General features: G+C 44.2%; 1 protein-coding gene across 4 annotated transcripts in view; it reads right to left on the reverse strand.

Moving 5' to 3' along the window:
• Positions 1-10,929, reverse strand: part of STUM (stum, mechanosensory transduction mediator homolog) — a 48,765-nt gene extending 37,836 nt beyond the window's left edge. For 3 of the 4 annotated variants that reach the window (XM_030035576.2, XM_030035572.1, XM_030035573.1), the window contains exon 1: positions 10,645-10,929. In XM_030035576.2, coding sequence (XP_029891436.1) covers positions 10,645-10,831 — 187 coding nt within the window. In that variant the 5' untranslated portion in view covers positions 10,832-10,929. The remainder of the gene's footprint in view (positions 1-10,644) is intronic. The other variant, XM_030035574.1, reaches the window with a different exon arrangement.
• Positions 10,930-15,717: the final 4,788 nt, after the last annotated feature.

The following is a 15,717-nucleotide window of genomic DNA, read 5'->3' on the forward strand; positions in this document are numbered from 1 at the left end:
GTCCTTTCTCGCACTCCTAAATCCTTTGTGAACTCCTCCCACTAGAACAGCAACTCCAGAGTGGGTTGCAGGGCAATGAGAGTTGCATGTCCTTACAGCTGCTTTGTGTATGTAGATCCAAGGAGGTCCAGCTGTACTTTTAGCTAGAATTCAATCTTCAGATTCTTGGAACCAGTTTTCAGTGGAAAGGAAACTTAAAGCTTCCTGACTCCAAAACAGTGTTTGCAAGAAGATATAGGAAAAAACAAACAAAAAACCAAACTTTTCATTTACAGGGAATATAAATACATAAACCTTGATCCAAGAGCTTATTTTATCTTGCTATAAAGAACCTGGTCCTGACCACTGTCAGTGAAAGAGGTCTGACTATATGGGCCTCTCCGCATAGTGATTTCTATGGTGTCAAGTTGCCATCTTCTTTCCCCAACACAGCATAGCAAATACAATGTTGGATATTCACACACAAAAAAATCATGTTTATGGAAATCAAATTGTCATGGCAACAGAAGAGGTCTTGCAAGTATTTTAAAAATAGCAAATTAACAAAACCCATTTATGAAATCTAAAATCCATTCTTTTATGAATGCACTTAAAAAAACAGATACAACAAATTGTTTTCTACATACATAAGGGAGAAATCATTTAAACCCAAGATCTCACCTCACTGTATGGGCATACGTAATAGATATATGCATACAAATAAATACATATTTTAAACTTAAAACAGCAAAACTGTTTCAGCTGGACAGTGTTATATTAATGTGATCATTGGGCTTATTTTATTTCAGGTAAAATATTTTCATATAAATATTATGATTCATACTTTGTAAAATAACTATTTAACATAGTAAACTTGTAACAATGGCTCCTTATAATCTAGTTTATTAATCTTCATTAAAATCTCAGTTCTTCAAGGGCTTGTAACACTTACCCAAAATTGTACAAACACTTTTTTTAAAACATTCTTATTTGGTTCAATTGAAATTTTTTCCAACATGGTCTCAATATTAATTTGACCATTTAGCCTCTGCATTCTTTACAAACTTGCATGTCTTATAACTGAAACAAAATTATTATCCGCAAACTCAGAGCACTTGTAAGTTTTGTGTGGCTATTCATCTATGCTTGTGGCAAACTGAGACCTCAGTCTAGATAAATGACAAGGTGGCGAGATGCTGGATAATTATCTGTGATACGTTTAAATTCCTGTTCCCAAAGATGGCAGCCTTAGTCCCCTGCACAGTTCCTTATATAAGCATTAATACTGAAGTTAGAAATGCAGTACAGGTTGAACCCCTGCAGTGAACGCAATTATGTTTCCAAGAGTTCCTCTATTGATCGTATTCACTCTTTTCTCTAGCAAGATTTGACCATGATCCACTCTGGCCATATCCTTGGGTATGCTCATAGTGGAACTTTTAACTTAAGTTAGTGTACTACCAATCACCTTTCACCAACCATCTCATTTATATTTACTAGTCTGGATATTTCATGATTATATGCTCAAAGACATGAGTGTCCATGGTTTTGTCTAGTCTGGCAGAGTTGTACATCAGTTAGCAACGTATCTACTTTTTTAATTTAAAAGTTCAGTATAATATTGCCATCCTCCAGTGCTGAGAAATCATCAGTCAGGTTCTCCAAAACTGAGACTGTAAAAAAAAGCCATTCATTTTCTACCCCCATCACACCCTGCCCTCCCTTTTTTTTTTTTTTTGAGACAGGATCATAACTTCAAATCCTGCTCCAAAGCCATGAGAGTTATATTTTTTCTTTTCTTGGAAGCAGAGATTCTCACCTAATCAGGAGCCTCAGGGTACAGGGTTCTAAGGAAACACCAAATATTGCGAGTCAGGATTGCATTGCTAGGCCTTTTGAGGGGCTGTCAAGTAGTTAGAGAGAAACTGTTTGGCCTGTAACTCCCTTGGAATGGGAAAACTGAACTTTGAACTGCCTTTATAACAGGACTACATTGCTGGAGGAAGGAGGGTGAGAGCGGCTTCTAAGTGGTAAGACAGAGAGAAAACAATCTGTGGAAATGAGTATTTTAAATCAAATATTCAAGTTCTGTCTACTTATTTTTTCCTTGACTCTATACACAATGAAACCCAGTAAGTTTATAACATCAGAAATCAACATGTGAAATATAACTAGGTAGAATGGCATGTGATTTTTCTCAAGCTCTTACAATATATTCATTTTGGGGCTCCTAGTTAACACAAATGCTCAAAAACCCTGGGAAGAGTGGGAAGAGGAAGAGGGATTAACTCCTTCACTTAATGAAAAAGCTCCCAATCTTCAGCAGAACCAGGGAAAACCAGGTTTCACATTCCTGGAATCTCTAAAGCAAGCTCGGTCAACACAAACTTTTCCTTCTCATGTGAGGCTGGGCCCATGCTGATGTCATGTCCTGGGTCTGACTTGTATTCAGTCATGTCTAAGGTTGCTGTACGATGCTGGCTCCAGCTCTCTGCTAAGGGATACTGCTGCCACACCAGCTTCCTTATGTGTGCATCATACCACAACTGCTCCAGTTCACAGACCAGCATCTGAAAGGCAAATGAGCTCTAACTGCAGTTTCAAATAAGATGTTGGACTGTGAACTGGAGTAGCTGCAGCAGACGTGGGCATTCCCTTCTGTTCCCCTTGCTGCTGGAGCAGTAACTTCCAGCAGAAGTTGTGTAAGGCACAGATAATGTTTTTAACTGTCAGTAAGGTTTGCCAGATGCCAGAACCTTTATGCTAGTAACATCCCAAGTCCTGGCCATAGGTACAACACTCTAAACTGGTTTATCGTCTTCCAGATACAGGCTGGAAGGCACATCTTATGAAGAGCGGCTGAGGAGTCTGAGTTTGTCTAGTTTGGAGAAAAGGAGGCTGATGGGCAACCCCATTGCTCTCTACAGCTTCCTGAGGAGGGGAAGTAGAAAGGGAGGTGCTGATCTCTTCTCCCTGGTATCCAGTGATAGGACACGCGGGAATGGTTCAAAGATGTGCCAGGGGAGGTTTGGACTAGATATCAGGTAACATTTCTAGGGTGGTCAAACACTGGAACAGCCTTTGTAGAGAGGTGGTTGATGCCCCAGGCCTGTCAGTGTTTAAGAGGCATTTGGACAATGCCCTTAATAACATGCTTTAACTTTCAGTCAGCTCTGAAGTGGTCAGGCAGTTGGACTAGATGACCATTGTAGGTCCCTTCCAACTGAAATAGTCTACTCTGTTCTATCTTCGTTGACCAGCATTTTTGCACAGTGCTACAACTGAGTCCATATACATCCATTGTAGTCGTGCAACTGAGTAACTTTAAAGTTGTAAAGTTCTAAAATGAAGACAAGTCCAAAGACCCAAGAAAGAATGTTATATGTCAGATTGACTTTGTATCTCATAGAAAAGAAGAAAGCTCTTTCCCTTTTCTCCTTTCCAGGTTACCTCTGAATGAAAGTTTTCATAAAAGAATTGCAAACTCTAGTCCCTTTTACAAACTTAGGGACTATTTTAGAATCCCTTTACCATCCAATCACTCATTTCTCCACAAAATTCAAAATTGTATACAGATTCTAAAATTCACCTTTCTGCTTTATGCCAGCTGCTGCCACCTACGGGTGTGTTTGTGTTCAGGGTGCTGCAGCGCAATTCCATGGGTAAGAAAGAGACTGAGGAACCCGGTTTCTGCTTGCTGCTCCTCCCTTGGCTATCCTGAACAGCTCCACAACTCCCAATGCTCTTTTCATGCTGGAACAGAGATAAAATGGCAGGGAACTGCTGCAGGCAATGGTGCATTATCAGAGTTTGTAAATCCCTCCAACACCCACTGATTCGGAGCAGAAGAACAATTCGCCTCCATTCTGCAATCCAGACTGGCCAAAATTCACCCTCAAAAGCATTCTCCTCATCCAAGTGACTTCTGTCTTCAAATCCTTTCACTCCTTTTCTCCCTTGCTGCAAGAAGTTCCAGTTCTTTGGCCTTCTCACCAAATCTCTGTGAATGTACTTTTCTCCTTCTGGGCTTGATTCTCTATTTTTCTCCTCATCACACCCTTCGTCTGGAACAGCTTTCCAGGCTCTTTAAAATTCAGTTGGTTTACTTGGCCATTTAACAGCTCTTCTCTGCTGTCTGCTCCCACCTTCACTCTTAATCTTCAAGTACATCTGTCCAAATTGCATTAAATGACAAACGAGACTGCGAGGTGCTGAGCAAACGCTGTCTCCTTACGTGTTTGTTAAGTAATGAATACCTCCACAGAGCTGCTTCGATGACAGCAGTGAACAAAAACCAGTGAACAAAAACGTCACTGGCCATTTCTTTTGTCTTCTATTTTGATGGAAACAGAAGGCATGAGGGAGGGGAGAGAAACTTGTTTGCATTTAAGTTGGTCTAGCACTGACAGCAATTCAAAAGCAGCAGCATTAGGTTAGTGCACAGCTTGACAGTGAAATGAACCAAAAAGTCGTTATAAACACAAGTAGAGCTCAACAGCTGACTTTCACCAACTGCAAGGACTGGAGAGCAAAACCTGACCAAAGGACATAAACAGTACTAAATATTTGGACTGTGACAGAGACTGTAGTCAAGAACAAGGCGTTGCTGTGCTTTTGCTGTGTATGCCCATAACTGTGTTTGTAAAGCAAGAGCCACGAGAGGGTGATGAGTAAGAAGGCATGTACATGTATGACTATTATGGCTAAGTGGATAAACTCAAGGAAAAGATCCAGTGTAAAACACGTGAAATGGAGGAAGAAGAAAAATATATTAAGTATTCAGGCATGTATGGGCTAATAAAATACAGCTGCAAAGCGGAAAGCAGCTTTCTTCCTAAAATATAGCAGGGCACGCCATTGGACACTGGATTAGAACTGAGGGTCCATGCCAGATCCCTCAGCAGAGAAAAAACCCTATTGGTTTTTTGCTGATCAGATACACAGGCTGGAGTTGTCTCAACCATGGATCTACAAACTTGAAATAATTTGGCATTTATTCTGATCACAAATTATCTGTGATTAGTTTTCCAAGCTTCTTTGTCATTCTAGATGGTCCAGACGCTTCAGGGCACAAAAATATTCCAGACTACCCTGTGCTGGCAAGATCATTGAGTGACTATTCAATATGATCAGCCAAGTAAGTTATGTAAGATATTTAGATTTCTTACTTAAATCTCTGTTTAAACAAAAAAAAAAAAAAAAGGAAATCAATGGCCTTCTCCATACTGACAAGAACAGGACCTGCAGGAGTAGAAACCTGCAGATTCAATTGTTCTTGTGCCCAACTTCACCTCACCATGAGGAATATCTACAGCACAGCTGATACCACTGCTACCAGCAATGGAGCAGTAACCTGGATGCACACATTTTATCACAGGTCTCCTTTCCCACCTTGCACAAGCAGATGAAGAAATTACCATAAAGAACTTCTTGATCTTTTCAGTGGAAAATACAAAACCCAACAGAGTGAAGTCTACTGACAATAGGTTTGTTTTGTTTAATTATGCTCTCATGAACAAATAGCTTGTTTCTGCAGACTACCAGTAGTCTATACATCACAGGCTGAAAGGCAATGTTAGCTAAAGAATTCCAGCAGTAAAGTTCACAAACACAAATTCATACAAACACTTGAAAAACCTTTGTTATGCACAAATGAGCTTGTTAATCACCCAGATTCATTGATTTACATGTCCACAGGAAAAAAAAAAATTATTAAAAAAGATCATAAATGCCAAAGCAAGTTTGAGATTTTAATGCACAAATGTTTGAAAGCCCCGATTTCTTTTCTGCAATATTTGTCCTACTATAGATAAGAAAATGTGTTTTTTCCTTGAAATTCTTTGTTTCAATAATGAAGGTAATGGATGTTTGAGGCATCTATTTACCACTCCAATGACAAAAAAAAAAAAAGGATATTGATAATTTTATGCAGATCTCATCCCTGCAACTTTCCTGAGTGTTGTGTTCTGTACTTCTATTCAGCTCTTTGGAGAGCTCATTCTGTCGAAGAGAGCCGTGGCTTCTAATGAGAGCCTTCTGCAGATGCTTGGCTTCTATAAATCAAGTATTAAAGCCATGTTTACATGGCTGAAGGTCTAGCCCTTGAACTCTATCAAGGCTGAAGCAGAATAAACAGATGGTAGAAGACTCGTGATATGGAGCTGACACATGCAGGGACAGGAGAGCTATATACCGCAGAAGAAAAAAGTTCAGTGGTCTGCGAATCATCCCTTCTTTCCCTAGCTGTCTGTGAGAGGCTGTCACTCATGACGTCCTCCACCGGCTATTTCATGGCACATGGGTGGCTGCTCTCCTACCTTGCACTAACATAATTTTATGCTACGTATTTCAATTACTCCCTGCATAAAAATAGTATACATGTATAATTCAGGCTGTGATCCAAAAGTCCACCCCCTTCCTGACAGAAGGGATTAATCTTGGAGAATACCTCATACTTTCAGATAATTCCACTCACTTCTCACATTTCCCTCAAGTTCTCCCCCTTCGTTTCCCCCCTCCCACACACGTGATGTCGAGGGAAGGAAAAACGGGTAGGAAGGAGGGCAAGATTCCCATGTATCAGCTCAGGGAATGACAAGGAGCCAGATCTTCTCCCACGCTGACTGGCACACGGCAGCTCCAAGAGAACACAGTCTGCCAGCTAAAGGGCATGGCCAGCCCCTTCTCTCAATTGCCATCTGCAGCACGTACCGGCTGGAGGTGCACACTGCTCAATCCTGCGGGAACTGAAAAAGAGAGCATACACCACCATTTATCTCTGCTGGCGTCATCATCTTCCATTCTCCAGAGCTCATGACGGCATGATTTGGCACAGAGGCCACAGAGCCTGCTCCAGAAGCCCTAAGCCAAACTAGAGGTTACAGTGTCTGTGGCACAGGGTGCCTGTGGCAGAGCTGGGATACTGGTAGCCAACAGCATGATGGCTTTTGCTACAGCACTCGCTGAGAACACCAGCTCCTTCTTCCCCCTTTCATACTACCTGCTCCTTTTATGAACTTGAGCTAGCAAGACCTTTGTTACAGCTCAGCCCTGCAGCCCTATCAGATGCAGATGAGGAAGACGGCATCGGACCATGGAAAATTCTGATCCAGGATGTCTCCAAGTGGTTGCATCTATCACAGTGAATGGAAGCAGTGTAATTTCAAGGCTGTTCTGCAAAGCAGATTACAAGTAGATGGGCTGATCAAGCTTTTTTAGGTTGTATTTGGTCTGAATTTTAAGTTTTGGCAAGGCAAAAGTTAACATATCCCCTGGGTATGAAAAATTTCCAAGGCATCTTTTGTAACATACATGCAAAGAGGAATTAATACCCAGTTTACAACGCATCTTAAAACCTGCAGTTCTGGGTTACTACATAAAACCTTGAAAATTAACCAACTGAAAAAAATAAACTGACTATAAACAAAGAGAAAGTGTTACTTCTCCTGTCCAAATACAGTACTACTGCAAAACATAAATAGCAAAAAGGAAAAATAAACTGGATGTTTAAAATTCTCAGATTTCACCTTCATAGATGACTTCTGTAACATAGGAATGATAATTTAACTCAAAAAAGTAGAGGCTTTCAGATGCTGAGAGACTGCCTGAGTATTTGGTAGCCTGCATTGGAGCACAAATTCTATTTGGATATCACTGATTTGAGGTACTGGGCACTAATGAACACCTCAAATGCACTGGTCTCCAAGCAGTGGAACACTTGGTTTATTCTGTTTCCCCTTTTCTTGTCTATTCCAGTGGCTTCTGACCCTTCAATGCAATTGTACTGCAGAGCCTACACATGAATGATAACCATGTGCAGAACAGATGAGGAATGAATTCAGGGGCTGAAAAATAGAGAACTTCCATTACCACCTAAACACAGTCACACTCTCCACCTAAACAGGCAAAATATACAGCAAGCCTGTGAAACATCATTTTAACCTGTTATAAATCTGGACTACAGGAACTGATGGGAATTTTGCCATTTACTTCACTGGGAATAGGCTCACATACTAGATTTGAATACTTCACACCACTGGAAATATTATTTATTTTACAAGTGTTGCTCAGCTCATTGAGATGGCTGAAGTGTGACAATGACACAAGATCTCTTTTTACCGTGACTATTCCTCCCAGTAGATTTGTGTTCCTCCTGTTTCCCCTTGTGTGTGGGCTATGTGATATACGACAGGATATGGCTGAGATTGTAAATAGCTATATTCTAGTCAGGTATATTATCTCAGAGTAAATTTTCTATCAAAATGCGTACAATATTAGCAGCTTCATTAAGAGAATGGTTCACTTATATATGGACTAAGTGCTATGCTTTGCATACAGAGTTTGGGACGCATCTCCAAAACAATGCTTTTCCCCAGTTTGTGAGAACACCACATGGAAGGATTTCTTTTAAGTTGTAGTTTGTTTGTTTTGCTACTTTTGCAACAAAAGACCGAGAGGAACAGTGGTATAGGCAGCCAGAAGGTACCACTGAAATCAGTGCATCAAATGGAAAACAAGTTTAAAAAAAAAAAAATCTCCGCCTGCTAAAAAAACAAAAATAGAATTAAAACCATTTTGGGCTGGTCCAGCCAGTTGGTGATAACACAACCAACATGGCTGCAAAGTCCAGATTGAACTCTCAAGCTTTCAAACCAGCATGGACTGGGAGCCCTGTACACCCACCTTCAGAAAGGAAGCGCTATCTGCTGTCATTCTTTACTGACACCTTCTGTGTGAGGGAAGGCACACCACTGCCTGCCTCCAGCAGCCATGCAGCAGCAGCCAGAGAAGAGCTCCGGGCAGATAACCACACCTCAAGCCAATTCTGGCGTGAGGATGGCTTATGGGGACCTACCATCCTAGGATGAAGGAAGAACACTGAGGTTTTCTAGTGTGCTGTGCAAAGCAGCACAGTGTGAAGTATAAGATCATTCAAATGAGGAAAAGGGCACGGTAAGTCAGGTTTTTTTCTCATACATCTACAGTGAAGATGTAGCGTCTTCCAATGCCAATGGAAACCCACGTCTTCACTTTGAAAGCTCTGGCTTTGAACACCTCTCTCTGAAGACAGTGGGGAACTAAGTGCTAAATAACAATAACCTAAAACCCCATGAAAGCACTCAACTGGAGAGTTGCTGTTTGATTCATCATGCCAGGTTCTTCAGGTGGCTGCACACAAGGGCTGTGAAAACAACACACCTGAGCACGCAGCATTACATCTGGAAGCACATATACCAATGCCATTCTTTCCACAGGAGAATTCTAAGGTATTTCAAAAGATGGAAGTTTTCCTCTGGAATACATCTGTAGGTTCAGAGCAAACACACTGGAATAGCAATGATTTGTATACGTTGCACACAGTATAACACTCAGACTTAGGTAATACTTTAATCAGAAGAACTTTAAGAATTTCAGATTCATTAAAGAATTAAGCCACCTGAAACACATGAAGCAGTTAAGGGCAGGGCACTAGCTCTTTAAAAGCAGGGCAAGCAAGGAGATAATCCTATACCACAAGCAAGGCTCTCGCAGTGGCTATAGTAGCAGAAATTGTGGCTAGAAATGGACTATGAGAGACTCAAGGTATGGGCTAATGGTTTTTGTTTGGTTTGGTTTTTTTTTTTAAATGTGACTGTTTTGCTTGCAGCTAGGATACTTGCATTTAGCCTTGTGTCCCGGGTGCCTTTGTAGTGTTCAAACTCTAGGCTCCAGTTGCAGTAAGCAAGTATTTTCTAATTAAAAAGGAGGAAAGGGAAATACAGAAGGGATTACAGCCACATCTTAGGGATGCGTTACCCGAGTCGCTCACTAGGGACTTCATGTTGAGAAACTGTGAATCCCCAGTTTCTCTGGACATCGGTTCCTAAGAGTAGTGGTACAGGATCAGCGTTTTTCAGGGGTCTCCTTAGGAAACTCGGAAAGAGGGGCTCCGAAAGCTCGTCTTTGCTGGCGAGCGACGTGGCCGCTCTGGTCTCGGTCCTCTGACTAAAATTACAGTTCGCAAGAGCCCGAACAACTGTAGCCCTTTCCTGAAATCGCAGGATTCCCAGCTCCGGGCCATGCCCTGCCTGAAGAGAAGGGAAGGGTCGGAAAGCGCGGGGGATGCTCAGCCCCCGAGGCCGGAGACCGGCCTCCGCCCCGCTCAGTCACCCAGCGAAGCCCCACGGGGGGCGGCCGGGTGCCCTCCTCCCCGGTCACCGGTCCCTGCCTGCTGCCCGAGGAAAACACGACACACAGACACGCACCCCCGCTGCCTCTGCCCAAGTCGCACGACGACGGCGGAGCCCGCACCGCCCGCCTCCCCTCCGCGATGCGCGGCCGCTGCCCCGAGGGACGGGGCGGCTGCTGGCCCGACGGCTCTCCGCCCGGCCGCTTCTTCCCCCGGGGACCCCGCGGCGGAGGCGCCGCCCCGACCCCCGCCGTAAAACTTTCCGCCGGGGCGGAGGGGCTCGCTGCCTCCCTTTCCCCTCCCTCCCTCCCTTCCCGCGGCGCCGTCGGTGGAAAGTTGCTGCCGCCGCGGCGGGGTCCGCCGGCCCCGGTCAAGTAAGCGGCAGGTGGGGAGAGCGCGGCCCGCCGCCAGCAGACGCTCGCCCCCCCGCCCCGGCTGCACGACGACGACGGCGGCTGCCGCCCTCCCGCCGCGCCCGGGGCTGTGGAGCTCCTTACCCAGCCCCGGCACGAAGGTGTTGAGGAAGAGGCAGATGACAGCCACGGGGAACGGCATGTAGGGGATGGCGGCGCGTAGGGGGCCCTTCTTCTCCCGGACCTGCACCACCACCCCGCTGGAAGGGGCAGCGCCCCGGCTGGGCTCCCCGGCCGCCGCGCTCTCGCCGTCTTTGGGGAAGGGATCCATGGCCGGCGCGGCCGAGGCTGGCGGTGCCCCGGCGGGCTGCCCAGCTGCCGCCGCCGCCGCGCGCTCCCGCCGCCGCCGCGCGGCCCCGCCTCCGCGCGCGCGCTCGCTCGCTCGCCTGGGTGCCCCCCGCGGCGGACCCGACCCCTCCCCTCCCCTCCCGCCGCCGTTCCCGCCCCGCCGGCCGCGCGTCAGTCAGCCGCGTCCCCTCCCTCCTCGGGCTCCCGGCTAACCGGGTCGAGCTTACCCCGCGGTCGGTCACCGGCGGCGGTTGGAAATGCCCCCGCCCGCCTGTCTGCCTGAGGCGATTTGAGACCAAGGGCCGCGCTGCCTCCGCCGCCTCGCGCCCTTTCTGTCAGGGCTGCCCGCGGTCCCGGCCCCTCACACACACACACCCCGCCCCGGGCCCGCCGGCCTGGGCGCCGACACCAAATTTGCCCGACTCGTCCGAAATCGGCGGGGAAAGCGGGCTGGGGCTGTATCCAGGCTGCCTGCCGGTCCGCTTCCCGAGCGCGGCCCCGTGGCGGGCGCGCTGAGGTGAACACCCCTCGGCAGGCTGTTGCTCGCCCAGACCCGCCCGGGAGGTGAGGAGAGGGCGAGGGGCTGTTCGTTCAGTTTAACCTTTGGGAAGGGGAAAAGCCATTTCAGTACGAGAGAGCGTAGAAGCGGTGAAAAATAATGCCCTGTGCGGTTTTAAAAATAGCTGTGCTCTGAAGGTGTAAGAAAAGGTGTAAATTAAGCCCACACTCGTTTGTTGTTTGAAAAACCCTGCTGTAAGGGGGAAGACAAGGAAAAGGGAGGAGAGCCATGAGAATTAGAAGGGAAGGAAAGGAAAAGAAAAGAAAAATAAACCCCTGAAAAGCTAATCGCCATTTGGGACGGTGTGAAAATGTATCTTAATTCACATCGGTACCACTAGATGAAATATCCTTTCGTAGGGCTGGTAATTATTGTTCAGTACACAGTTTAATGGATGAAATGGTAATAGAACTTGAACATGTCTGTAGTTAAAAATGATGATGAGGCTGGTCATTGCAGATAGGGTTCAGCAGAGAAAACAGGAAAAATATTAAAGACATTAATCCTGATATAAAATGTACGTGTGACACATACAGGATTTTTGCATAAGAGATAGAAGGTAGCCTGTGTCTTACTGTGCATTTCAGAGCTGTATTTTTGCTGAGGAATTTAGACCCCAATGGAAAATCTTGAAGTACTATACATATGCCACAGGAATGCCACCTGAGAAATACATGATTCAACAGTTTAATTGATTTCAGTACAAATTAGTACAATGAAGTTAGTACAATGAAAAAGTTAGTTAAACTAAATGACACAGATGCAGAATCCTGTTCCAAGATTATATTATTTTAATTTTTCTAACGGCTGGGTTCTGAACCATAAAAACAATAGACATCTCATGTAAAATCTCTTACTTTTAACAGGTTTTCTTTGCTTATCTTCCGAGTGCCTTTCATCCAAAAAATCTTCTGACTTCTTTTTGATTAAACACACAGTTTAGATGTGTTTCTGGAGCATATTGGCCAACCTGGCTTGGCTATGTTTTTTTTATGGTGACATTTATTTCTATCAAAATAGTTCATGACAGCCTATTATATCCCCTAGATATAAAGCTGTTGGAGGGCTGCATCTTTCTCTTGGAAAGATCTGATGTAACTGACATAGAATTCTATCTTTCTCTGCTGGTTGATCAAACTACAGTCAGATGAGAAATCTTTATGGTATGAATACTGACTAATTAGAGCCTGTACAAAGTAGAATCCACAGTTGGAAACACTATCAATAACTTGCAGTGATATAATTCTCTATAGGCTCAACCAGACGATGAACTGATAAAGGTTCTGGAAATCATGTGTGGGTGAGCCCACATTACCTACACTAAAAGCAAGCAAAAGGCTATTGTGAGAATAGCCCAAATAGAGAATCAAAGACTAAGGTTAATTACAACAATATTTTGTCAGAAATACTTAATAACAGGTTGTGCTTTTATGGAACATTTCCTTGGAAGATCTCAATGCATTTGACAAATGTGAGTTAATTCATTTACTTCTTTAAGATTAGTTGGCAATATGCAAGGCTTACTCTACCCGCTATTAAAATGCAGCCACTTCTAGACTGAACTGCATCATTAATTCTGTGCTGCCAGTGTTCATGGAAGTTCTCCGGCGCCTAAGGCAAAAGTTATGACTGACTCAGAGTATATTAAAGATACCATTGTGTAACAAGTTGTGACATTTCCAAGCTTCTCTAAACAAGTGAATTGGTGGCAACATTACTCTGCCATGATTGTTCCACACTCCTCAAGTGGTACGTGATAACCATGCAAACCATCTTGTACTGAGCACCTGTGTGCTGCATGCTTTACTGTTACTCAGGAGACAAGATGCTATGTGCTGGAGAGCTTAAGTGAGGACAGACAGTTGTTAATGAAAAAGTATGCTGGGACGTAGGTAAAAACATGTGACCCAGGGCTTTTTTTTTTTTTTTTTTTTTTAGGAAAATAAAGATTACAATTTATAAAAAGCAGTAATAATTGTGAGTATTAAGAATATTAAGATTTGTTCAGATTTGATCTTTGAAATATTAATTTCACTTCTCAGCATGAAAACAGCTCACGGAACCTATATACATAACATTATTTGCAGTTGAGACAAAAAATGGTTAAAAACAGAACAAACCTGAGTTCAAAGTGGTGTTTCAGACTGCAGGACTCCCCTGGCATACCAGTGTATTGACACACAGGACTGGGGATGCATCCTCCCCAAGCCTTCTCCAGACTTCTCTCCATAGTAGTGCTGCAGGAGACAAGTCCTGTAAAACAGAAGACAAGCATTGCGGCGGTGCCTCAAGAGCGGACCAAGATGAGTGGGCCTTCCACACTGTTGTAGCTCTTAAAACCAAAGAAGTCCGGCCTCTGACTTCCTCTGGTCTTGAAAAGAGTACCTATAGTTGCCAGGTCCTTGATAAGCAAGCATGAACAGACAGCCTGTTTGTGAAATAGCCTTGTCTCAGTGCTGTCAAGACTGAAGCTGGACTTTCTGACTGACAGAAGCTGGTGGTCTTATTGTGAAGCCTCTGTGGTTAGTTATACTGCATGTGGACGGTGCTGTGGGAAGTATGTGCTGGAGCTTTGTTTGGTATCCTGAGAGTTTTATATGAGTCAGACCTGGAGGAGTCCCAACACATGGCTCGTGGCCACCAAATTCCCAGTCAGAGGAGGCTGATCTCCCAGATCAGCCAGAGAAGGCATTTATGTTATGGTTACTAGCTGATTTTCAAGGAGCTGTGATACGAGATTTTATAATGGGAGATTTTTCCCTTTGTTGGGTTTCCACAGTGGATAAGCAAGCTGTATTTCAAACATTTTGGAGGTATGGCCATTTTTAGTTTTATACAAAAGGGTAAGGGAAGTGTCATCAGGCCAAAGGGAATTTCCAAGATCAGCTGGTGGTATGAGTTTGCCTTGCTGTTGTAGAATAACTATTTCTTCTTTCCCTGCTTGTACTAGTATTGAAGTTGTTCTTATGCAGTCAATGGAGAATTAGAGATTCTACAAAATGAAAGGATGGTGCTCCTCTGTTACAGTGTTCTGAGGACCGGGCACACTGCAGTTTGCCTCTGACTTTGGAAAGGGAGAAAACCTGCAAATTGAATTCCAATGACATACCTACAGTAACCAGGTGTCCATCTCTTTGAAATACACCCCACTCCTGAGCTCGGATCCTTTCCAAATCAGTCTTCTTAAGTACCATACAAGCATGTTAAGAGAGATACAAAAATAGACCCCAAAACAAATCAAATTAGAAGTGTTATTAATGAAGACAATAAGGAGCCAAGCAGGGCTGCTGCTCACTAACACTCCCTTGGGGGCAGGAGGAGCCCTGCAGTCTGCACTCCAGTACACCACTGTAAATCCAGCATTGCTCCAATATTGTGACGGAAAGCAGAGTTTGGTTGAAGGACTCCAGCTTTCTCCTAACAGGAGAGATCAATTAATTCCATTCATGTGCAGGAGATCAGAGTTACTGGATCAGAGATGTGACAATGTCATTAATAAATCCATTGTATCAGCTGAAATTGGGGCTGGGGAGCCCAGTTTCTTCACAGAGGCAAACGTACCTCTGTGCAGAGGAACAGTTTATTCATTAAGTACCACTTGTGGCCCACATAGACTCTGTTCTAACGGGACTGTCATGGCACTGAGACTTCATAAATTGTTTCCATCTGACAGATGTCAGACAGTGACATGAGGCTGGGTTCAACTCAGTGGGCTCCTCCCAGTGCAAATGAAAGCTACACTTATTGCTGACACAGTACATGGGTATATCCTGCACACACAAGACTCCAGATTAGTTTTGTTACAGACTCCAGAGGGACATAAAAAAAAAAAAAGCTGAAGTGGATTCTGTGTGCCCAGTCTGGTGGAAATCCTGCAGTGATTCCAGTGGGAGCAATAGTAGCCTCATTTATTAATTCATCTTCTGTTACATGAATTTGTCAAAATAACAGGAAATCTACCCCTTTCCATAATAAACTTCTGTTAGCCTAAGACTTTTAATGGTGGCATTTGCAGCTGTGTCCTGCTATGTCTTGAGAGTATGTGATGCTACCAAGATCACCAAGGAATGCTTTGGACTCCAGCACAAATCTGTTCCCCTGGCTCCTGCCTTCCTTTCCAAGCTTCAGTTAAAGCATCCCTTCATCTTTACAGCCTGTGCACAACCGGTTGCAGTCATTTCTAGGAAGCATGAGGATCTCATCACTGACAGTCCTCATGTTTTAATGCATGTAGCTGTTTTCTTTTCTTCCCAGCTCATAGTGTTCATGCAGTTGTTCTTCCTCCAAACAGCTTTGGACTGTTATACATA

Source organism: Aquila chrysaetos, chromosome 13, assembly GCF_900496995.4.
Source record: "Aquila chrysaetos chrysaetos chromosome 13, bAquChr1.4, whole genome shotgun sequence".
Lineage (NCBI taxonomy): Eukaryota > Metazoa > Chordata > Aves > Accipitriformes > Accipitridae > Aquila > Aquila chrysaetos.